At 43.5% G+C, this 26152-nt stretch overlaps 1 protein-coding gene across 2 annotated transcripts in view; it reads right to left on the reverse strand.

Annotated features, from left to right (window-relative positions):
• Nucleotides 1-26152, reverse strand: part of MAP2K5 (mitogen-activated protein kinase kinase 5) — a 314237-nt gene that overhangs the window by 258271 nt on the left and 29814 nt on the right. For both annotated transcript variants that reach the window (XM_053718510.1, XM_053718509.1), the window contains exon 7: nucleotides 17603-17651. In XM_053718510.1, the coding sequence (XP_053574485.1) occupies nucleotides 17603-17651 (49 nt within the window). The remainder of the gene's footprint in view (nucleotides 1-17602; nucleotides 17652-26152) is intronic.

The following is a 26152-nucleotide window of genomic DNA, read 5'->3' on the forward strand; positions in this document are numbered from 1 at the left end:
ATGCAAGTAGCCTCACAAACTACTATGTTATTCTACACAGCCGATTCACTAATACTCCGTACAATTGTTTATTGAATCTGCTACATAGATAACCATAGAAACTAGGGAAGCGGCAGAGGCTGGTGAAACACGAGACCTCAGTGAATTTAGCAGCATGTCATAAGAGAAAGGAAAAGTGGCAACTGTACAGAGAGAGAAAGGTAGGAGAAGAAAAGTAATACTAGAAAATAGACTGCAAAGAGGAAACAGTGAAATGATAAAAGGGTGGACAAGAAGGAAATAGCGGTACAAAAGAATTGTTGTGAGGGCAAATGACATGATAAGGGCAGAAATGGCAAAAAAAAAAAAAGGGAAAGGCAAAGAGGCAGAATAAGTAGGTAAGAGAGGGATGAGGATAAAGGGAAGAGGGGAAATGGTTATTGAAAAGGGTGAGAAGAAGAAAAAGGAAGTATAAGAGAAGGAATATCAAGTAGGAACAGAGAACGTGAAAGAGAGAGTGAAAGGCAGCAATATGAAATGCAGAAGGAGAGTGTGTCAAGCACTGGTTGTAAAGTGTCAAGGAAAAGCAACTCGGGGCCATAAACAATACAGGGCCCAGGTCATTTCAAGTTCAGCCGCAAGAACAGCAGGATCAATACAACATTTGCCGTCCAATTTATAAAAGGTGATACCAAGGGACAGAGTGATGGAAAGTTTAATGACAATTTGTTTGCCTGGGTCATTTCATTAAAGTTTGATAAAAGGTGTCAGGCTGGGATGATATAGCCTCAGTGTGGAGGGTCACACCAGGAGAAGAATGAGGTAGGGGGTTCTGTGCTTGCCCTGACTAGAGCACATCCCAACGTGCGCAGGGTCAAACTATTTAACCCCTTCTCTGCCAGCCACAAGCGCTTTGTATTCAGATGGTAAGAAAAAGTTACAATTAGCACAGTGTGTGTATTTATATACATTTCATTAAAAGTGACAATTTCACTTTATTTTTATTATTATGATCATCAGTTATTTGTAGAGCCCAACAGATTCTGCAGCGCTAATATTAAAACATTTTTTTTTACATAAGTTACAGGTTTTGCTTTTGTGGCTCTATAGGGAGTGTGGTACAAAGTACAATTTTTACATAAAAGCAAGAGGTGCTGTTATTTTAATGTGTTTTCCATGACTATTATATTAGTAATGAAGTGTGTATTCAAATACCATAGGCATTTGTGTGATATTAATGATTGTTTAGAATCATGGGAACTAGAAACAGGAGACAAAAATTACTTCTCTAACAGGAATAAACTCCAAAGCATTTCTGTAACACTGTATTGCCTGTTGAGAAAATATGCTACATAATGACATCACGAATGGAATAGAAGGCACCAGCCCCAGTGACTTCTTAACTAGTTTTTTTCCTCAGAAAAATAATTAATAATAGAATTTTACATTTACACCAGAAAAGGTCATTAAAGACTTTGCTTTATAAATTGAGTAATATAATTTTGTTCAAGTAGTTTGTGTTTATTACATTAAACGTCAGTATTGTGTAGTACATATGTTTTGTGAGTAAGACAGACATCTAGTGATTTAGAGCTAACAGTTACCTACAAGCGAAAAGGAGTTTATCGCTGGTGCTTGCGTGCATCGGGTTTAAGTTGAAAGAAAACGCGAATGCGTGAGTGGAACCATGATTTACCCTAGAATAATTACAGCGGCCTCAGCGATGTTTCGCAAAAGAAAAATGTGTCACAAAACACATCAAAATTATATTACCGTTACACTCATAATAATAGCTAATATAAATTATTTTTTTTTAAAAATTGCAAAAAAAAGTTATAAGGGCTCAAAGGTATTAGGGCTCAAAGGTATTAGGGCTCAGGTGTTAGGAAGGAAAAAAAAGGCAGGCAAAGGGCAAAGAGATAACAGAATTTATGTTTACCTGATAAATTACTTTCTCCAACGGTGTGTCCGGTCCACGGCGTCATCCTTACTTGTGGGATATTCTCTTCCCCAACAGGAAATGGCAAAGAGCCCAGCAAAGCTGGTCACATGATCCCTCCTAGGCTCCGCCTACCCCAGTCATTCGACCGACGTTAAGGAGGAATATTTGCATAGGAGAAACCATATGGTACCGTGGTGACTGTAGTTAAAGAAAAAAATTATCAGACCTGATTAAAAAAACCAGGGCGGGCCGTGGACCGGACACACCGTTGGAGAAAGTAATTTATCAGGTAAACATAAATTCTGTTTTCTCCAACATAGGTGTGTCCGGTCCACGGCGTCATCCTTACTTGTGGGAACCAATACCAAAGCTTTAGGACACGGATGAAGGGAGGGAGCAAATCAGGTCACCTAAATGGAAGGCACCACGGCTTGCAAAACCTTTCTCCCAAAAATAGCCTCAGAAGAAGCAAAAGTATCAAACTTGTAAAATTTGGTAAAAGTGTGCAGTGAAGACCAAGTCGCTGCCCTACATATCTGATCAACAGAAGCCTCGTTCTTGAAGGCCCATGTGGAAGCCACAGCCCTAGTGGAATGAGCTGTGATTCTTTCGGGAGGCTGCCGTCCGGCAGTCTCGTAAGCCAATCTGATGATGCTTTTAATCCAAAAAGAGAGAGAGGTAGAAGTTGCTTTTTGACCTCTCCTTATACCGGAATAAACAACAAACAAGGAAGATGTTTGTCTAAAATCCTTTGTAGCATCTAAATAGAATTTCAGAGCGCGAACAACATCCAAATTGTGCAACAAACGTTCCTTCTTTGAAACTGGTTTCGGACACAGAGAAGGTACGATAATCTCCTGGTTAATGTTTTTGTTAGAAACAACTTTTGGAAGAAAACCAGGTTTAGTACGTAAAACCACCTTATCTGCATGGAACACCAGATAAGGAGGAGAACACTGCAGAGCAGATAATTCTGAAACTCTTCTAGCAGAAGAAATTGCAACTAAAAACAAAACTTTCCAAGATAATAACTTAATATCAACGGAATGCAAGGGTTCAAACGGAACCCCCTGAAGAACTGAAAGAACTAAATTGAGACTCCAAGGAGGAGTCAAAGGTTTGTAAACAGGCTTAATTCTAACCAGAGCCTGAACAAAGGCTTGAACATCTGGCACAGCGGCCAGCTTTTTGTGAAGTAACACAGACAAGGCAGAAATCTGTCCCTTCAGGGAACTTGCAGATAATCCTTTTTCCAGTCCTTCTTGAAGGAAGGATAGAATCCTAGGAATCTTAACCTTGTCCCAAGGGAATCCTTTAGATTCACACCAACAGATATATTTTTTCCAAATTTTGTGGTAAATCTTTCTAGTTACAGGCTTTCTGGCCTGAACAAGAGTATCGATAACAGAATCTGAGAACCCTTGCTTCGATAAGATCAAGCGTTCAATCTCCAAGCAGTCAGCTGGAGTGAAACCAGATTCGGATGTTCGAACGGACCCTGAACAAGAAGGTCTCGTCTCAGAGGTAGCTTCCAAGGTGGAGCCGATGACATATTCACCAGATCTGCATACCAAGTCCTGCGTGGCCACGCAGGAGCTATCAAGATCACCGACGCCCTCTCCTGATTGATCCTGGCTACCAGCCTGGGGATGAGAGGAAACGGCGGGAACACATAAGCTAGTTTGAAGGTCCAAGGTGCTACTAGTGCATCCACTAGAGCCGCCTTGGGATCCCTGGATCTGGACCCGTAGCAAGGAACTTTGCAGTTCTGACGAGAGGCCATCAGATCCATGTCTGGAATGCCCCACAGCTGAGTGACTTGGGCAAAGATTTCCGGATGGAGTTCCCACTCCCCCGGATGCAATGTCTGACGACTCAGAAAATCCGCTTCCCAATTTTCCACTCCTGGGATGTGGATAGCAGACAGGTGGCAGGAGTGAGACTCCGCCCATAGAATGATTTAGGTCACTTCTTCCATCGCCAGGGAACTCCTTGTTACCCCCTGATGGTTGATGTACGCAACAGTTGTCATGTTGTCTGATTGAAACCGTATGAACTTGGCCCTCGCTAGCTGAGGACAAGCCTTGAGAGCATTGAATATCGCTCTCAGTTCCAGAATATTTATCGGTAGAAGAGATTCTTCCCGAGACCAAAGACCCTGAGCTTTCAGGGATCCCCAGACCGCGCCCCAGCCCATCAGACTGGCGTCGGTCGTGACAATGACCCACTCTGGTCTGCGGAATGTCATCCCTCGTGACAGGTTGTCCAGGGACAGCCACCAACGGAGTGAGTCTCTGGTCCTCTGATTTACTTGTATCTTCGGAGACAAGTCTGTATAGTCCCCATTCCACTGACTGAGCATGCACAGTTGTAATGGTCTTAGATGAATGCGTGCAAAAGGAACTATGTCCATTGCCGCTACCATCAACCCGATCACTTCCATGCACTGAGCTATGGAAGGAAGAGGAACGGAATGAAGTATCCGACAAGAGTCTAGAAGTTTTGTTTTTCTGGCCTCTGTCAGAAAAATCCTCATTTCTAAGGAGTCTATTATTGTTCCCAAGAAGGGAACCCTTGTTGACGGAGATAGAGAACTCTTTTCCACGTTCACTTTCCATCCGTGAGATCTGAGAAAGGCCAGGACAATGTCCGTGTGAGCCTTTGCTTGAGGAAGGGACGACGCTTGAATCAGAATGTCGTCCAAGTAAGGTACTACAGCAATGCCCCTTGGTCTTAGCACAGCTAGAAGGGACCCTAGTACCTTTGTGAAAATCCTTGGAGCAGTGGCTAATCCGAAAGGAAGCGCCACGAACTGGTAATGTTTGTCCAGGAATGCGAACCTCAGGAACCGATGATGTTCCTTGTGGATAGGAATATGTAGATACGCATCCTTTAAATCCACCGTGGTCATGAATTGACCGTCCTGGATGGAAGGAAGAATAGTTCGAATGGTTTCCATCTTGAACGATGGAACCTTGAGAAACTTGTTTAAAATCTTGAGATCTAAGATTGGTCTGAACGTTCCCTCTTTTTTGGGAACTATAAACAGATTGGAGTAGAACCCCATCCCTTGTTCTCTTAATGGAACAGGATGAATCACTCCCATTTTTAACAGGTCTTCTACACAATGTAAGAATGCCTGTCTTTTTATGTGGTCTGAAGACAACTGAGACCTGTGGAACCTCCCCCTTGGGGGAAGTCCCTTGAATTCCAGAAGATAACCTTGGGAGACTATTTCTAGCGCCCAAGGATCCAGAACATCTCTTGCCCAAGCCTGAGCGAAGAGAGAGAGTCTGCCCCCCACCAGATCCGGTCCCGGATCGGGGGCCAACATTTCATGCTGTCTTGGTAGCAGTGGCAGGTTTCTTGGCCTGCTTTCCCTTGTTCCAGCCTTGCATTGGTCTCCAAGCTGGCTTGGCTTGAGAAGTATTACCCTCTTGCTTAGAGGACGTAGCACTTTGGGCTGGTCCGTTTCTACGAAAGGGACGAAAATTAGGTTTATTTTTTGCCTTGAAAGGCCGATCCTGAGGAAGGGCGTGGCCCTTACCCCCAGTGATATCAGAGATAATCTCTTTCAAGTCAGGGCCAAACAGCGTTTTCCCCTTGAAAGGAATGTTAAGTAGCTTGTTCTTGGAAGACGCATCAGCCGACCAAGATTTCAACCAAAGCGCTCTGCGCGCCACAATAGCAAACCCAGAATTCTTAGCCGCTAACCTAGCCAATTGCAAAGTGGCGTCTAGGGTGAAAGAATTAGCCAATTTGAGAGCATTGATTCTGTCCATAATCTCCTCATAAGGAGGAGAATCACTACCGACCCGCCTTTATCAGCTCATCGAACCAGAAACATGCGGCTGTAGCGACAGGGACAATGCATGAAATTGGTTGTAGAAGGTAACCCTGCTGAACAAACATCTTTTTAAGCAAACCTTCTAATTTTTTATCCATAGGATCTTTGAAAGCACAACTATCCTCTATGGGTATAGTGGTGCGTTTATTTAAAGTGGAAACCGCTCCCTCGACCTTGGGGACTGTCTGCCATAAGTCCTTTCTAGGGTCGACCATAGGAAACAATTTTTTAAATATGGGGGGAGGGACGAAAGGAATACCGGGCCTTTCCCATTCTTTATTAACAATGTCCGCCACCCGCTTGGGTATAGGAAAAGCTTCTGGGAGCCCCGGCACCTCTAGGAACTTGTCCATTTTACATAGTTTCTCTGGGATGACCAACTTGTCACAATCATCCAGAGTGGATAATACCTCCTTAAGCAGAATGCGGAGATGTTCCAACTTAAATTTAAATGCAATCACATCAGGTTCAGCTTGTTGAGAAATGTTCCCTGAATCAGTAATTTCTCCCTCAGACAAAACCTCCCTGGCCCCATCAGACTGGGTTAGGGGCCCTTCAGAAATATTATTATCAGCGTCGTCATGCTCTTCAGTATCTAAAACAGAGCAGTCGCGCTTACGCTGATAAGTGTTCATTTTGGCTAAAATGTTTTTGACAGAATTATCCATTACAGCCGTTAATTGTTGCATAGTAAGGAGTATTGGCGCGCTAGATGTACTAGGGGCCTCCTGAGTGGGCAAGACTCGTGTAGACGAAGGAGGGAATGATGCAGTACCATGCTTACTCCCCTCACTTGAGGAATCATCTTGGGCATCATTGTCACATAAATCACATTTATTTAAATGAATAGGAATTCTGGCTTCCCCACATTCAGAACACAGTCTATCTGGTAGTTCAGACATGTTAAACAGGCATAAACTTGATAACAAAGTACAAAAAACGTTTTAAAATAAAACCGTTACTGTCACTTTAAATTTTAAACTGAACACACTTTATTACTGCAATTGCGAAAAAACATGAAGGAATTGTTCAAAATTCACCAAATTTTCACCACAGTGTCTTAAAGCCATAAAAGTATTGCACACCAAATTTGGAAGCTTTAACCCTTAAAATAACGGAACCGGAGCCGTTTTGAACTTTAACCCCTTTACAGTCCCTGGTATCTGCTTTGCTGAGACCCAACCAAGCCCCAAGGGGAATACGATACCAAATGACGCCTTCAGAAGTCTTTTCTAAGTATCAGAGCTCCTCTCACATGCGACTGCATGCCATGCCTCTCAAAAACAAGTGCGCAACACCGGCGCGAAAATGAGGCTCTGCCTATGCTTTGGGAAAGCCCCTAAAGAATAAGGTGTCTAAAACAGTGCCTGCCGATATGATTATATCAAAATACCCAGATAAAATGATTCCTCAAGGCTAAATATGTGTTAATAATGAATCGATTTAGCCCAGAAAAAGTCTACAGTCTTAATAAGCCCTTTTTGAAGCCCTTATTTACGATCGTAATAAACATGGCTTACCGGATCCCATAGGGAAAATGACAGCTTCCAGCATTACATCGTCTTGTTAGAATGTGTCATACCTCAAGCAGCAAGAGACTGCTCACTGTTCCCCCAACTGAAGTTAATTGCTCTCAACAGTCCTGTGTGGAACAGCCATGGATTTTAGTGACGGTTGCTAAAATCATTTTCCTCATACAAACAGAAATCTTCATCTCTTTTCTGTTTCTGAGTAAATAGTACATACCAGCACTATTTCAAAATAACAAACTCTTGATTGAATAATAAAAACTACAGTTAAACACTAAAAAACTCTAAGCCATCTCCGTGGAGATGTTGCCTGTACAACGGCAAAGAGAATGACTGGGGTAGGCGGAGCCTAGGAGGGATCATGTGACCAGCTTTGCTGGGCTCTTTGCCATTTCCTGTTGGGGAAGAGAATATCCCACAAGTAAGGATGACGCCGTGGACCGGACACACCTATGTTGGAGAAATATCCATATCTTAGTAAAGATGTATATGTATATATGTGTGCACAGATGTATTTATGTGTATATGTATTTACAGACATAAATGTACATATAAACAAATAAATACATATGTACACACATATAGACATATATAAGTGCATTGGAGCCCTTTGCAGTTAAAGGGACACTAAACCCAAATAATTTGACGATTCAGATAGAGCATGCAATTTTAAGCAAATTTCTAATTTACTCCTATTATCAATTATTCTTTGATCTCTTGCTATCTTTATTTAAAAAAGCAGGAAAGTAAAGCTTAAGAGTCCGCCCATTTCTGGTACAGAACCTGGGTTCTGCTTGCTTATTAGATTGCTAAAAGTAGCCACCGATAAGCAAGCGCTATCCGGAGTGCTGAACCTAAAATGGGGCGGCTCCTAAGCTTTAAATTACTGCTTTTAAATAAATATAGCAAGAGAACAAAAAATTGATAGTAGGAGTAAATTAGAAAGTTGCTTAAAATTGCATGCTCTATCTGAATCATGAAAGAAAAAAAAAATGCGTTTAGTATCCCTTTAAGTAGATGAAAACATGAAAAATATTTATGCAATATTCATATTTACTAAAGTATTATACTGTGTATTTAATGTAAATATTCCAATCTGCACACACACACACATATATATATATAAATCATGTTTTTTTTCCCCATTTTGTTTTGCTCCATTTACTTCTATGGGGAAATACTTAAAAGCAATTGCAATATACAAAGTTCGGCTTTTTGAGCACATCGCGTTAACGCGTGACTGAGAACACATTACGTTCAACTTGTAATACAAAAGCTACCCGACATGCACAAAAACCTTACTTCTAGCAGAGTTAGTGCGGGCGCGTTAAATAGCACGCCACTTGTAATCTGGCCCTTAGTAGGGGGGGAAATGAACATAAACAAAGAGCAATGGAAGGAAAAAACTCCATTGTAGAAGACATATAATGTACTTAAATAACGCTAGTTTAGTTCACATTCTAGAAATACCCTTTTATTATACTATGTGTTCAAAAATCATTACATTGTCCCCTTCAAAAACATTATTAAATAAATCAGTTTAACACAGATGATGTAATGTACACAAAGCAATCAAAAGCAAGCTGTATATTTTATATGCCTGGGGAAAGAAGTAAATTTCTACCATGACTATAAAGAAACTGACAAAATATACATCTGTCACTGCACATTCTGAATATGGATGCTAAATAAAGAAGGCAAGAAAATGGCAGAATTTTAGTGACATTCAGTAACCAGTAACATACATGTGTGTTGTATTTTAGAGGCCCGTGCTATGTTCTGCAGACCCTCTTTTTCAGGCTTACAGAGCTCTGTTCTTTAAAGGAACAGTGAACAACTTGTAATTACAAGCTTTTTCTGCAGTCTTGCAATAAAGTAAATACCATAAGTGTGGAAATGTTTTGAATAAATTCACACTTTGCTGCAATTGTTTTCAAAAGCCAAGCTTCACCCTCAACTTGCCTTATTTGGAGGAGCCAATCCTTGTTACTTGAGTAAACAAACCTAGCCACAGTCATTTTGTTAGCAAAGTTCCATTATTTTACATTTCCTTATGTGATCAATCAGGTATTTGGCAGGGTTAGTTGTTTTTTTTTTCACAAATAGTGAACATTTAAGATTACACTCTACACTCACTAACCGTACTTACACACCAATTGTAGAGAATGAGTGACAGAATTGTAGAGTGCAGAAGGTTGTGGTTTGCATAGACTGTTTATTTAGGGGGAGATTGTAAATGTGCAACAAATTACCCCAATTTTACCAGTTTCTGCACCTCTATCTACATTGTTTTGATACTCATTCCTCTGTTTGTTTTTGACAACAAGTCGATTATGTACTTGTAATCTACAGTTAGAGATGGGAAAGCCCAGAAAAAAAAAAAAAAAATTGGGGGAAATTTTCCCCGTTTTTTATTTTTAACGCAGTTTTTTTTAATGGAAAAGTGAAAAAATTGAGTATGGAATATGTTCTTTTACAATGATAAATAATAAGTTTATGACAGGGTTTTTATATATTTGAAGAACCAATTTTCTTTCTAAAAACTATATAACATGAAGATTTAAAAATAAAAACTTATGAGACTTTATGTAAAGTCTCAAATCATTGCAATTCCTGTACCCTGAAAACAAGCAAATCCTGAAATACAATTCAAATAATAAGAAAATACTGAGAAATAAAAGAGAAATATGCATTTGTCTCTAGGGGCACTGCAGGGAAAAAGGTTTCAGTTTATTTTGCTTGTGGTCTTCATGTTGTTGGTATAGTGGATTGAGTTGTTTCTGTCCTCTGTTAGGCCTTTACTTCTATTGTAAAATTTGCCTCATTCTCTTGTTATCCTTTGCTGAAGGAACATTTTTGCACTACTGACAGCTAGATGAACACATCTAGTTAGCCAATCACAAGAGACAAATGTGTGCAAGCACCAATCAGCTGCTATCTCCCACTAGTGTAGGATATGTGCATATTCTTTTTCAACAAGGGATAATAAGAGAATGAAGCACATTTGAAAATAGAAGTGAATTTAAAAGTGTCTTAAAATGACATGCTCTATCTGAATCATGCAAGTTTAATTTTCACTTTCCTATCCCTTTAAATTAAATGAAAGGTAAGAGTTGAAATTCCTCTGAATTCTGAAAATGTAACCATATTCTAACTGCATTAGTTTGTCTTCATAACCTTTATCTAAATGATGACTTGATTCCTACTAATGTGCTATCCCACCACAACATAGTGCTTACCTGTGATCTGGCCACTAAATCCAGCCCTTAGAAACACAGTGCAATTATTGCTGAATAAAACCCTGCAATATGCAAATACCGTCAAAAGAAATATGACAAAACACATCCTTGCATGCCAGAGAGGGCCATAGAAATTAAAGTGCAATTATAGCTTTTCCCTCCAATGTTCCCATTCCAGAAACACTATTTCTGTTCCTTTTGTAATGTTTGCATTATCACAATGGGCTTCGCCACCATCAGCATCTTCAAGTAAGCAAGTATTGTAAATAGCTGCCTCCAAAAATACACAATACATTAATTTATAGATAGCAATACACATGAAAATCAGGAAAAAGTTGATCAAGCTCTTGCAAGAGCAATAAATTCTTCTGCGATCAGTCAGCCAATCAGATTCTTCTCATAGGGAAGCATTGGCAGCCAGGGCGGCATTCCCATCCCGTTTTATAAAGTGAATTCTCATGAAATAGGCACTTTAATAAAACAGGATTAAGGGGGACCTCCTACACACCCCTAAATGACTTCAGCAAGCCGAAATGCTTTAAGGATTTGGCGTGTCTCTTTAATGGAAACAAGTGCTTTCTCTCTGTTTGGTACTATGAATCAGTAGGAGGATTAATGGAGACAATCAAATGTTCTTAGTTTTGTTATGTTGATGGTTTTCCTTCAGTTTTTCATTGTTTGGGGGGGGGGCTGCCTGTTCTCTTGTACTGGCAAAAGAGGTTCCTTATAGTGCACGTGTTTTTAAAAGGTAAATGAAAACCCAAATGTTTTATTCAGATAGAGAAGAATACAATTTTGAGACAAGTTTCCAATTTACTTCTATTATTATAAACTTGTCTAAACATGTCTAGAGCACCTCATGACAGGAAATAGTGCTGCCATCTAGTGCTCTTGCTAATGTATAACATTGTTATAAAGCTGCTGCCATCTAGTGCTCTTGCTAATGTATAACATTGTTATAAAGCTGCTGCCATCTAGTACTCTTGCTAATGTATAACATTGTTATAAAACTGCTGCCATCTAGTGCTCCTGCTAATGTATAACATTGTTATAAAGCTGCTGCCATCTAGTGCTCTTGCTAATGTATAACATTGTTATAAAGCTGCTGCCATCTAGTGCTCTTGCTAATGTATAACATTGTTATAAAACTGCTGCCATCTAGTGCTCTTGCTAATGTATAACATTGTTATAAAGCTGCTGCCATCTAGTGCTCTTGCTAATGTATAACATTGTTATAAAGCTGCTGCCATCTAGTGCTCTTGCTAATGTATAACATTGTTATAAAGCTGCTGCCATCTAGTGCTCTTGCTAATGTATAACATTATTGCAAAACTGCTGCCATATAGTGCTGCAGACGTGCACACTCCTGAACTTACCTTCCGGCTGCTCAACAAAGGATAACAAGAAAAGAAAGACATTTTGATACTAAAAGTAAAATGGAAAGTTGTTTAAAATTGTATACTCTATCTGAAACAAAGTTTTTGTAACAAAAAATATATAGTTTTAAAAAGCAATTTTAATTTATTATTTACTAAATAAGCTGTACTTTTATTTCAAGCATAATACTTTTATACACACTGCATTTTATGTTTCCAATGTAACAAAATGACTTTCAATTTGTAAGAGGACTCTGCTCTGCCCGACATTCACTCGTTCGGGTGATTAACATTCCTTGCTCTAGCGCAATTGGTTGCGCCAGAGCGGAAGGCAGCATTGCACAAGAATCCTCTTGTGCAATGTTAAATTTAGCCGTGCGATGCAACATTGCTAGTGGTGATTGCAGATGGACAGGTTCATTACTTGTGAACCTGTCCGCCTGAAGGGATAGTAAATCTAGCCCTAAGTCACTGTAGATAGCCCTCTACACAAGTGTCCTGCAGCACACACACACCTTTCTCTTTCTCAAACCGCACTTCTATAGTTTGCTTTAATTCCTCGTTATATCCCAGAATGTATCCTGTTCATCAGCATGGCTACTAAACATGTAAGAGCATTTCCATGGCAACAACCCCAACGCGCCCTATCAAGTGCTGACACTATCAATAAGTGATCAATACTGGCGTTCACTCACAATGACAGGAAAGAAATAAATATTTATACCACATAACCTGTATCAATGCAGCACAACAATGCTATTCCTAGCTTGTCAATACCTGATTATCTTGAAGAATGGCTTTTCAGTTTCTATTAATGATTAATAACGTGAATATTAACCCTTTGGCTTCTTTAAAAACTTTTCACATCCAACTAATATGAAGCATTAAATTGAAAGGGAGAAGGTTAACACACTGATAGAAAAAAAAAGTCATATATAATATATAGAGTTCTAGAAATTGTGCAGTGTGCTTTTTATCCGCTGATCATTTTATTATGAAGAGATTTTCCTAATGTCTGTATACAATGAGGAAGTGTAAATGTTCTTAGGTCCTTTAAAGTCATTTTTGTCTTTTTTTTCAAATCAAAGAGGGTATTTCATAATGTATTTTATTTGATAAACAAATATTCATGTTCTGCATAAAACAGATTTTTTTTTTTTTCTTGACTTCTATATCCACCAACAGAGCTGTGGGTGTTGTCCTTTACAGCCAGTACGCAATTACTGTAGAGATTAATTGTGCACAAACATACAGCAAATAAAACATCTACATTTGCCTTTTGCGGTGTAAAAAAATTAAATAATTTAAAGCACGTGGCTGGAAATTTCCAGTAGCTGTCGACTAGTAAGACATAGCAGCAGGTAACTTTTTGTATATTTAACAGGGTGGACAAGCATCTTTTATCGTCAATGCTCCTTTAGAAATATATGAGGAGCTTCCATCCCTATCACACATATGTTGAAGGGAAATGAAGAAGAGTCGTTACATCTGCAGATTAAATGCACGTGCCTGTCATGTGTTTTGTTTTTTAAACTCACATTTTGACGTCTTTGTATTGATAGGCTGCAAGAGGTACGTGTCCCTTATTAGGATGCTTCTGTTTCTGCATGGCAAAGTTAGTGACCAGCGTGAGTAAATGAACAAGGATAAAGTGTGAGCAGATAGTGTGATAGATGTGATTGTTCAGGGAGGGAAAAGGTGGGGAGGAGGGCTGTTTAATTGTCTTCTTGACACGCTCAACTATGACGACTTGATTCATGAAATGCCAATGAATATTGGAGGGGGCCACGCCAGGAAGACATTGAGATAATTAAGATTTCAGGCTCCTGAAGAACAAGGGGAAGTGAGCAGCAGTTAGGAAATCAATAAGACCCTTTTATTTGAAGTGACACAGATGTCTTGGCCAATTGATCCTAATAGGCAGACTTGATAGCATCGGGCAGCTGCCTCCCCAGAGCAGTGAGAGAGACCCTGCTGGTTATCACATGCTCAGATCCCACGCTTCTACTCCGAAGGGCTCCAGTCCAGCACTTGTTACACATACAAGGTTTGTCTAATCCACAAAACAACAGGCCAAAAGCTAAAGAGAAACTAGAGGGTGTAAAAGATTGTGGGCCTTCAAAGGAAAAAAAAAAAGCTTCAAGTATCACGTCTAAGAAATCACGAATGATTTAAAATTCTAGGTCCAAAGAGACATGTATATATCATCAGCTGATGCTTGGTCTTCATCCTATCTGGCATTTAAACGCAAGAAGCACAAACACATAAACAACATACCAAACAATAATGTAAACATAGGAAATGTATAAGCATTTTGATTTATTATTGTATGTATATATATATATAATATAAAATATAGAATTAGGCAGATAAAATGAACCATTAAAGTAAATATGTCAAAATCTGTTTAAAATTATATACAGAGGGTGGTTCTGAAGCGGGTAACTGTGTTTTATGGGACTTTAATGTCACTGAGGCGGCTGGTGGTATAATAAACCAAAAGACCAAAGGTCAAGTAGTTTATTAATGTGACCAGAACCCTGAGAAGGCATTATAGGCCCATAAAACACAGATACTCATTATGTTTGTTTATATAACAAGGTTACTCATTATGTAACTTTCATATTAAGTTTACCCATTACACTTTTATGTATATTTAATTTTGTATTTTTTTTCTGAACATCATAACAATTGGTTTGCTGTTCTTTAATTTGTGGTTCTCGTATGGCTCAGTCTCTCTCTCTCTCTCTCTCTGCTTTTACTCCATAGCAAGTCTAACGGACATAAAGTCAAACATACAATATTTATATATTTGCATACAGCATGAGCGTGCCATCTTATGTTGTTATCTCCCTAGAAGGACATTTTATTTATTTGTACCAACCAAAGTTATAGACATTTAGCTACAGCATGGTAGGGCTACAAGAATGTTACTATCAAAGAGAAAGGAAAAACACCAATAATATCTATATGGGTGCAATAACAAAGGAAAAAGGTGAGGTTTTGGTAATTAAGTCAGCTTTATCACAGGCACAGAACGGTAAATACGGTTACACTGTTATCAATGGGAAAGTTACCCTGACGACAGTATAATGGATGCCAAAATATTGCAGTCACAAAGTATCCATAACCAGAATGCTGTTTGTGCAGGAATGCTTCCGGGGGCAGAGCTCATTAGCCATGACATTGAGATGTAATGGGCAGCAAGATCTTGCTACTGGCCTAGAGAATCTGGTTGGCAATCTCTTGACCAGCTGCCCTGTTATATAAGGGATTCTTAAAAGAATGTGGGAGAAAATTGGAACATCCAGACCTCTCCAATATTTGTATACCTTGGAGTGTTTATGTAAGAACTGTCACCTTTAAAAGCTGCAACTTCAGTAGTGAACTCAGTATTAATAATAGGAATTATGTTTGGGAATTATGTTATGGTGTAAAAATAAAATGCATAGTTTTGTTAGATAATTTTAGTTTTTACTCAAATGCCTTCTTTCACGATAGGTTTTACATGTACTTGTCAAATTCATGCAGCCAGGTGAACAGCATTGCTGCTCCAGATAAGCATATAGCCCATAAGCCAATGAAGTTTGGGATCGAAGTGCATTTTCCAATCCCTAACCAGAGTCAAAAAGTTCAAAAAGTGCATTTGAGTAAAAATAAAATGCTCTAACAAAATAGTATGTGTTCTTTTGAAACTAGAGTATTACTTTAAACTACTAATCATTAAAGTACCAAATAAGAAGAACACCCTTCAATAAAGTAAAACTGCACACAGAATATAATTGTATGTCAGTACCAAGACAATTCAGCTTCAGTGGAAGTTCAATATAGAGAACCAAATTTTCCTGATGAGATTACAGAGCTACAAGAAACTATAGTTATCTAGCACCAATCCTTCAGAATACTACCAAAATAATTTTTATAGAATTAAAGGGACATGAAACCCAATATTTTTCTTTCATGATTTAGAAAGATCATGCAATTTTAAATAACTTTCTTATTTACTTCTACTATCTAATGTGCTTCATTCTCTGGATATTCTTTGCTGAAAAGCATATCCAGATAGGCTCAGTAGCTGCTGATTGGTGGATGCACATAGATGCCTTGTGTGATTGGCTCACCCATATGCATTGCTATTTCTTTAACAAAGGATATCTAAAGAATGAAGCAAATTAGCTAGAAGTAAATTGAAATGTTTAAAATTGTATTCTCTACATGAAACACGAAAGAAAAAAAAATTGGGTTTAGTGTCCCTTTAAGAAAAGTATTTATTTTATGTTTTTTATTAGTTTAAAAAAAATAAAAGAACATAAAAACAAAAAACAAACTTCATTAATATTCAAAAGCCGATGCCTTAACTGGATCTGCATTAATCATCCAGTTTTGATAAAAACAAAAATGTAGAAATTTCTTACAACCAATGGGACTTGGAGCTGAAGGTAAAGGTGATGGACTGGCCAAGCATGTCTCCAGACCTAAACCATATTAAGCATCTGTGGGGCATCCTCAAACGGAAGGTGGGGGAGCGCAAGGACTCTAACATCCACCAACTCTGTGATGTTGTCATGGAGGAGTGGAAGAGGACTCTAGTGGCAAGCTGTGAAGCTCTGGTGAACTCCATGCCCAAGAGGGTTAAGGCAGTGCAGGAACATAATGGTGGAATACAATTTTAAACGGCTTTGCTTTTGTTGCCAATGGTTTAGACATTAAAGGCTGTGTGTTGAGTTATTTTGAGGGGACAGCAAATTTACACTGTTATACAGGCTGTACCCTCACTACTTTACATTGTAGCAAAGCGTCATTTCTTCAGTGTTGTCACATATGGCAGAGAGATAGCACTCCAGACTTCAGAACTATGATAACCCAGGGTGCTGCAAACGTATCAACAGCAGGCAGTGAAGAGCACTCGAGTGGGGATTCATTTTTAAATAGTCACTTAAATGTGAACGTTTTCGGGTTACAAAACCCTTCCTCAGAAATACAAAGGCTTTTTACAAAAGATACATCAGATATAGAAAAATATTTAAAAAGAAAATAAAAGAAAACTTTTTCCTATGCGAAAAACATTTAAATGTATAATATTCATAACTACATTTGGGTTCGCATTGTAGGTTTAACTCCCATTGGGTTAGTGTTAGATTTTTTTTCCAGTTTGCACTCTCTATTAAAAAGTCTATGGGGAGAAGAAGTTAGAGTGGTCACGATATTCTAAGCCCTTAAGTTACATTGGTTTTCACTTGCGCGCAAACATTTTAGTTTTAACTTGTAATACGCGCGCTAACCCACAATCGTTAAAAGGTTACTTCTGGCTGTGTTTGTGTGCGAGAGAAATCGCTAAATAGCACACCACTGGTCCTATGTGTTTAACTCCACATTTGTAATGTACAGCTCAGGAGCCGCCATGTTTGCAGATCCTGAGCTTTACACAGCCAGTGATTGGCATGGTTGTCAGACTGGCTCACTGTCATTTCTGCTCAGGACCAGAAGTTCTCTGCAACTCAGAAGTGGAGTAAAACGCACAGATTTCCACAGCGAGTAGTGAAAAATGTGATGCTGTAATAAAATTAGAGCATGTTATTTTCCATGACAATGTCCCTTTAACTAGTGGTGGGTATCAAAGGAATAGTGCTAGGTTATCCATGGTGGGCAGAGTACTTGGTACCTGTATATAGTAATAGGTAAGAGCTTACCTGTCCATTGGCCAAGATTTTCTTCAATTCTGCAGAGGACTTCTTTAGACTGAAAAAGATATTTCTCTGTTAGTCATGTGCACAGCAAAGCAGCACAAATAAATGACAGCTTAGTGCCACCGTACTGCTGTACCTCTTAACTACCAAGTCTTCTGCTGGAATATTATTATGTGTTTAATTATTAAAGCTTAACATTTTATATTAAAAAAAACCCAAAGATTTAATTCAAATAGCATGTGGCTAACTACTTAACCAGATTTGTTTTAGTCTTGTTTAGTCTACCATACTGAGAAAAGAAAAGAAAGATGAAATTCATTAAACTCAGGTGATGTTCAAAACATAAAAAAAACCTTTATGGTACAATTATTCTGTATTATCTACATTGGCCTTAAAAATACTAACCATGCAACCCTATTCTGAGTGGTCAAGGAAGAGTAATGTTATTGGTCTATAGCCATTACACTGCAACACTTAGTGCAACATGAGAAAAATGCTTTAAGGTTTTGTATTTGAAAGCAATTTACAGAATCCACAAAGCACATCTGTAAACCTGTGAGGTGCACACTCCATAACCTACAGCTCCCTCTGTGTCACCCCACCCTACAATACGAGGTGCACACTCCATAACCTACAGCTCCCTCTGTGTCACCTCACCCTACAATACGAGGTGCACACTCCATAACCTACAGCTCCCTCTGCCTGTGTCACCCCACCCTATGATACGAGGTGCACACTCCATAACCTACAGCTCCCTCTGTGTCACCTCACCCTACAATACGAGGTGCACACTCCATAACCTACAGCTCCCTCTGTGTCACCCCACCCTACAATACGGGGTGCACACTCCATAACCTACAGCTCCCTCTGTGTCACCTCACCCTACAATACGAGGTGCACACTCCATAACCTACAGCTCCCTCTGTGTCACCTCACCCTACAATACGGGGTGCACACTCCATAACCTACAGCTCCCTCTGTGTCACCTCACCCTACAATACGGGGTGCACACTCCATAACCTACAGCTCCCTCTGTGTCACCTCACCCTACAATACGAGGTGCACACTCCATAACCTACAGCTCCCTCTGTGTCACCTCACCCTACAATACGGGGTGCACACTCCATAACCTACAGCTCCCTCTGCCTGTGTCACCCCACCCTACAATACGAGGTGCACACTCCATAACCTACAGCTCCCTCTGTGTCACCTCACCCTACAATACGAGGTGCACACTCCATAACCTACAGCTCCCTCTGTGTCACCCCACCCTACAATACGAGGTGCACACTCCATAACCTACAGCTCCCTCTGTGTCACCCCACCCTACAATACGAGGTGCACACTCCATAACCTACAGCTCCCTCTGCCTGTGTCACCTCACCCTACAATACGAGGTGCACACTCCATAACCTACAGCTCCCTCTGTGTCACCTCACCCTACAATACGAGGTGCACACTCCATAACCTACAGCTCCCTCTGTGTCACCTCACCCTACAATACGAGGTGCACACTCCATAACCTACAGCTCCCTCTGTGTCACCTCACCCTACAATACGGGGTGCACACTCCATAACCTACAGCTCCCTCTGCCTGTGTCACCTCACCCTACAATACGAGGTGCACACTCTATAACCTACAGATCCCTCTGTGTCACCCCACCCTACAATACGAGGTGCACACTCCATAACCTACAGCTCCCTCTGCCTGTGTCACCCCACCCTACAATACGAGGTGCACACTCCATAACCTACAGCTCCCTCTGCCTGTGTCACCCCACCCTACAATACGAGGTGCACACTCCATAACCTACAGCTCCCTCTGTGTCACCCCACCCTACGAGGTGCACACTCCATAACGTACAGCTCCCTCTGCCTGTGTCACCCCACCCTACAATACGAGGTGCACACTCCATAACCTACAGCTCCCTGTGTCACCCCACCCTACAATACGAGGTGCACACTCCAGAACCTACAATACGGGGTGCACACTCCAGAACCTACAGCTCCCTCTGTGTCACCCCACCCTACAATACGAGGTGCACACTCCATAACCTACAGCTCCCTCTGCCTGTATCACCCCACCCTACAATACGAGGTGCACACTCCAGAACCTACAATACGGGGTGCACACTCCAGAACCTACAGCTCCCTCTGTGTCACCCCACCCTACAATACGAGGTGCACACTCCATAACCTACAGCTCCCTCTGCCTGTGTCACCCCACCCTACAATACGAGGTGCACACTCCATAACCTACAGCTCCCTCTGCCTGTGTCACCCCACCCTACATAACGAGGTGCACACTCCATAACCTACAGCTCCCTCTGCCTGTGTCACCCCACCCTACAATACGAGGTGCACACTCCATAACCTACAGCTCCCTCTGCCTGTGTCACCCCACCCTACGAGGTGCACACTCAATAACGTACAGCTCCCTCTGCCTGTGTCACCCCACCCTACAATACGAGGTGCACACTCCATAACCTACAGCTCCCTGTGTCACCCCGCCCTACAATAAGAGGTGCACACTCCATAACCTACAGCTCCCTCTGCCTGTGTCACCCCACTCTACAATACGAGGTGCACACTCCATAACCTACAGCTCCCTCTGCCTGTGTCACCCCACTCTACAATACAAGGTGCACACTCCATAACCTACAGCTTACCTCTGTGTCACCTCCCCCTACGATACGAGGTGCACACTCCATAACCTACAGCTCCCTCTGTGTCACCCCACCCTACAATAAGAGGTGCACACTCCATAACCTACAGCTCCCTCTGTGTCACCTCACCCTACAATACGGGGTGCACACTCCATAACCTACAGCTCCCTCTGCCTGTGTCACCTCACCCTACAATACGAGGTGCACACTCCATAACCTACAGCTCCCTCTGTCACCTCACCCTACAATACGAGGTGCACACTCCATAACCTACAGCTCCCTCTGTGTCACCCCACCCTACAATACGAAGTGCACACTCCATAACCTACAGCTCCCTCTGTGTCACCTCACCCTACAATACGAGGTGCACACTCCATAACCTACAGCTCCCTCTGTGTCACCTCACCCTACAATACGGGGTGCACACTCCATAACCTACAGCTCCCTCTGCCTGTGTCACCTCACCCTACAATACGAGGTGCACACTCTATAACCTACAGCTCCCTCTGTGTCACCCCACCCTACAATACGAGGTGCACACTCCATAACCTACAGCTCCCTCTGTGTCACCTCACCCTACAATACGGGGTGCACACTCCATAACCTACAGCTCCCTCTGCCTGTGTCACCTCACCCTACAATACGAGGTGCACACTCCATAACCTACAGCTCCCTCTGTGTCACCTCACCCTACAATACGAGGTGCACACTCCATAACCTACAGCTCCCTCTGTGTCACCCCACCCTACAATACGAGGTGCACACTCCATAACCTACAGCTCCCTCTGTGTCACCCCACCCTACAATACGAGGTGCACACTCCATAACCTACAGCTCCCTCTGCCTGTGTCACCTCACCCTACAATACGAGGTGCACACTCCATAACCTACAGCTCCCTCTGTGTCACCTCACCCTACAATACGAGGTGCACACTCCATAACCTACAGCTCCCTCTGTATCACCCCACCCTACAATACGAGGTGCACACTCCATAACCTACAGCTCCCTCTGTGTCACCTCACCCTACAATACGAGGTGCACACTCCATAACCTACAGCTCCCTCTGTGTCACAGCACCCTACAATACGGGGTGCACACTCCATAACCTACAGCTCCCTCTGCCTGTGTCACCTCACCCTACAATACGAGGTGCACACTCTATAACCTACAGCTCCCTCTGTGTCACCCCACCCTACAATACGAGGTGCACACTCCATAACCTACAGCTCCCTCTGTGTCACCTCACCCTACAATACGGGGTGCACACTCCATAACCTACAGCTCCCTCTGCCTGTGTCACCTCACCCTACAATACGAGGTGCACACTCCATAACCTACAGCTCCCTCTGTGTCACCTCACCCTACAATACGAGGTGCACACTCCATAACCTACAGCTCCCTCTGTGTCAAACCACCCTACAATACGAGGTGCACACTCCATAACCTACAGCTCCCTCTGTGTCACCCCACCCTACAATACGAGGTGCACACTCCATAACCTACAGCTCCCTCTGCCTGTGTCACCTCACCCTACAATACGAGGTGCACACTCCATAACCTACAGCTCCCTCTGTGTCACCTCACCCTACAATACGAGGTGCACACTCCATAACCTACAGCTCCCTCTGTATCACCCCACCCTACAATACGAGGTGCACACTCCATAACCTACAGCTCCCTCTGTGTCACCTCACCCTACAATACGAGGTGCACACTCCATAACCTACAGCTCCCTCTGTGTCACCTCACCCTACAATACGGGGTGCACACTCCATAACCTACAGCTCCCTCTGCCTGTGTCACCTCACCCTACAATACGAGGTGCACACTCTATAACCTACAGCTCCCTCTGTGTCACCCCACCCTACAATACGAGGTGCACACTCCATAACCTACAGCTCCCTCTGCCTGTGTCACCCCACCCTACAATACGAGGTGCACACTCCATAACCTACAGCTCCCTCTGCCTGTGTCACCCCACCCTACAATACGAGGTGCACACTCCATAACCTACAGCTCCCTCTGCCTGTGTCACCCCACCCTACGAGGTGCACACTCAATAACGTACAGCTCCCTCTGCCTGTGTCACCCCACTCTACAATACGAGGTGCACACTCCATAACCTACAGCTCCCTCTGCCTGTGTCACCCCACTCTACAATACAAGGTGCACACTCCATAACCTACAGCTTACCTCTGTGTCACCTCCCCCTACGATACGAGGTGCACACTCCATAACCTACAGCTCCCTCTGTGTCACCCCACCCTACAATAAGAGGTGCACACTCCATAACCTACAGCTCCCTCTGTGTCACCTCACCCTACAATACGGGGTGCACACTCCATAACCTACAGCTCCCTCTGCCTGTGTCACCTCACCCTACAATACGAGGTGCACACTCCATAACCTACAGCTCCCTCTGTGTCACCTCACCCTACAATACGAGGTGCACACTCCATAACCTACAGCTCCCTCTGTGTCACCCCACCCTACAATACGAAGTGCACACTCCATAACCTACAGCTCCCTCTGTGTCACCTCACCCTACAATACGAGGTGCACACTCCATAACCTACAGCTCCCTCTGTGTCACCTCACCCTACAATACGGGGTGCACACTCCATAACCTACAGCTCCCTCTGCCTGTGTCACCTCACCCTACAATACGAGGTGCACACTCTATAACCTACAGCTCCCTCTGTGTCACCCCACCCTACAATACGAGGTGCACACTCCATAACCTACAGCTCCCTCTGTGTCACCTCACCCTACAATACGGGGTGCACACTCCATAACCTACAGCTCCCTCTGCCTGTGTCACCTCACCCTACAATACGAGGTGCACACTCCATAACCTACAGCTCCCTCTGTGTCACCTCACCCTACAATACGAGGTGCACACTCCATAACCTACAGCTCCCTCTGTGTCACCCCACCCTACAATACGAGGTGCACACTCCATAACCTACAGCTCCCTCTGTGTCACCCCACCCTACAATACGAGGTGCACACTCCATAACCTACAGCTCCCTCTGCCTGTGTCACCACACCCTACAATACGAGGTGCACACTCAATAACCTACAGCTCCCTCTGTGTCACCTCACCCTACAATACGAGGTGCACACTCCATAACCTACAGCTCCCTCTGTATCACCCCACCCTACAATACGAGGTGCACACTCCATAACCTACAGCTCCCTCTGTGTCACCTCACCCTACAATACGAGGTGCACACTCCATAACCTACAGCTCCCTCTGTGTCACCTCACCCTACAATACGGGGTGCACACTCCATAACCTACAGCTCCCTCTGCCTGTGTCACCTCACCCTACAATACGAGGTGCACACTCTATAACCTACAGCTCCCTCTGTGTCACCCCACCCTACAATACGAGGTGCACACTCCATAACCTACAGCTCCCTCTGTGTCACCTCACCCTACAATACGGGGTGCACACTCCATAACCTACAGCTCCCTCTGCCTGTGTCACCTCACCCTACAATACGAGGTGCACACTCCATAACCTACAGCTCCCTCTGTGTCACCTCACCCTACAATACGAGGTGCACACTCCATAACCTACAGCTCCCTCTGTGTCACCCCACCCTACAATACGAGGTGCACACTCCATAACCTACAGCTCCCTCTGTGTCACCCCACCCTACAATACGAGGTGCACACTCCATAACCTACAGCTCCCTCTGCCTGTGTCACCCCACCCTACAATACGAGGTGCACACTCCATAACCTACAGCTCCCTCTGTGTCACCTCACCCTACAATACGAGGTGCACACTCCATAACCTACAGCTCCCTCTGTATCACCCCACCCTACAATACGAGGTGCACACTCCATAACCTACAGCTCCCTCTGTGTCACCTCACCCTACAATACGAGGTGCACACTCCATAACCTACAGCTCCCTCTGTGTCACCTCACCCTACAATACGGGGTGCACACTCCATAACCTACAGCTCCCTCTGCCTGTGTCACCTCACCCTACAATACGAGGTGCACACTCTATAACCTACAGCTCCCTCTGTGTCACCCCACCCTACAATACGAGGTGCACACTCCATAACCTACAGCTCCCTCTGCCTGTGTCACCCCACCCTACAATACGAGGTGCACACTCCATAACCTACAGCTCCCTCTGCCTGTGTCACCCCACCCTACAATACGAGGTGCACACTCCATAACCTACAGCTCCCTCTGTGTCACCCCACCCTACGAGGTGCACACTCCATAACGTACAGCTCCCTCTGCCTGTGTCACCCCACCCTACAATACGAGGTGCACACTCCATAACCTACAGCTCCCTGTGTCACCCCACCCTACAATACGAGGTGCACACTCCAGAACCTACAATACGGGGTGCACACTCCAGAACCTACAGCTCCCTCTGTGTCACCCCACCCTACAATACGAGGTGCACACTCCATAACCTACAGCTCCCTCTGCCTGTATCACCCCACCCTACAATACGAGATGCACACTCCAGAACCTACAATACGGGGTGCACACTCCAGAACCTACAGCTCCCTCTGTGTCACCCCACCCTACAATACGAGGTGCACACTCCATAACCTACAGCTCCCTCTGCCTGTGTCACCCCACCCTACAATACGAGGTGCACACTCCATAACCTACAGCTCCCTCTGCCTGTGTCACCCCACCCTACATAACGAGGTGCACACTCCATAACCTACAGCTCCCTCTGCCTGTGTCACCCCACCCTACAATACGAGGTGCACACTCCATAACCTACAGCTCCCTCTGCCTGTGTCACCCCACCCTACGAGGTGCACACTCAATAACGTACAGCTCCCTCTGCCTGTGTCACCCCACCCTACAATACGAGGTGCACACTCCATAACCTACAGCTCCCTGTGTCACCCCGCCCTACAATAAGAGGTGCACACTCCATAACCTACAGCTCCCTCTGCCTGTGTCACCCCACTCTACAATACGAGGTGCACACTCCATAACCTACAGCTCCCTCTGCCTGTGTCACCCCACTCTACAATACAAGGTGCACACTCCATAACCTACAGCTTACCTCTGTGTCACCTCCCCCTACGATACGAGGTGCACACTCCATAACCTACAGCTCCCTCTGTGTCACCCCACCCTACAATAAGAGGTGCACACTCCATAACCTACAGCTCCCTCTGTGTCACCTCACCCTACAATACGAGGTGCACACTCCATAACCTACAGCAACCTCTGTGTGACCCTACCCTACGATACAAGGTGCACACTCTATAACCTACAGCTCCCTCTGTGTCACCCCACCCTAAGATACGAGGTGCACACTCCATAACCTACAGCTCCCTGTGTCACCCCACCCTACAATACGAGGTGCACACTCCAGAACCTACAGCTCCCTCTGTGTCACCCCACCCTAAAATACGAGGTGCACACTCCATAACCTACAGCTCCCTCTGTGTCACCTCACCCTACAATACGAGGTGCACACTCCAGAACCTACAGCTCCCTCTGTGTCACCCCACAATACGAGGTGCACACTCCAGAACCTACAGCTCCCTCTGTGTCACCCCACTCTACAATACAAGGTGCACACTCCAGAACCTACAGCTCCCTCTGCCTGCGTCACCCCACTCTACGATATGAGGTGCACACTTCATAACCTACAGTTCCCTCTGTCACCCCACTCTACAATATGAGGTGCACACTCTATAACCTACACTCCCTCTGTGTCACCCCACACTATGAGCTGCACACTCCATAACCTACAGCTACCTCTGCCTGTCACCCTAAGGTGCACACCTCTACCATACGCAGCCCTTTTCACCTCACCATATGATGAAAGGAGCACACTTCATAGCCTACAGCTCCCTCTCCCTGTGTCACCCTGTAATG

This window comes from Bombina bombina, chromosome 6 (assembly GCF_027579735.1).
Source record: "Bombina bombina isolate aBomBom1 chromosome 6, aBomBom1.pri, whole genome shotgun sequence".
Lineage (NCBI taxonomy): Eukaryota > Metazoa > Chordata > Amphibia > Anura > Bombinatoridae > Bombina > Bombina bombina.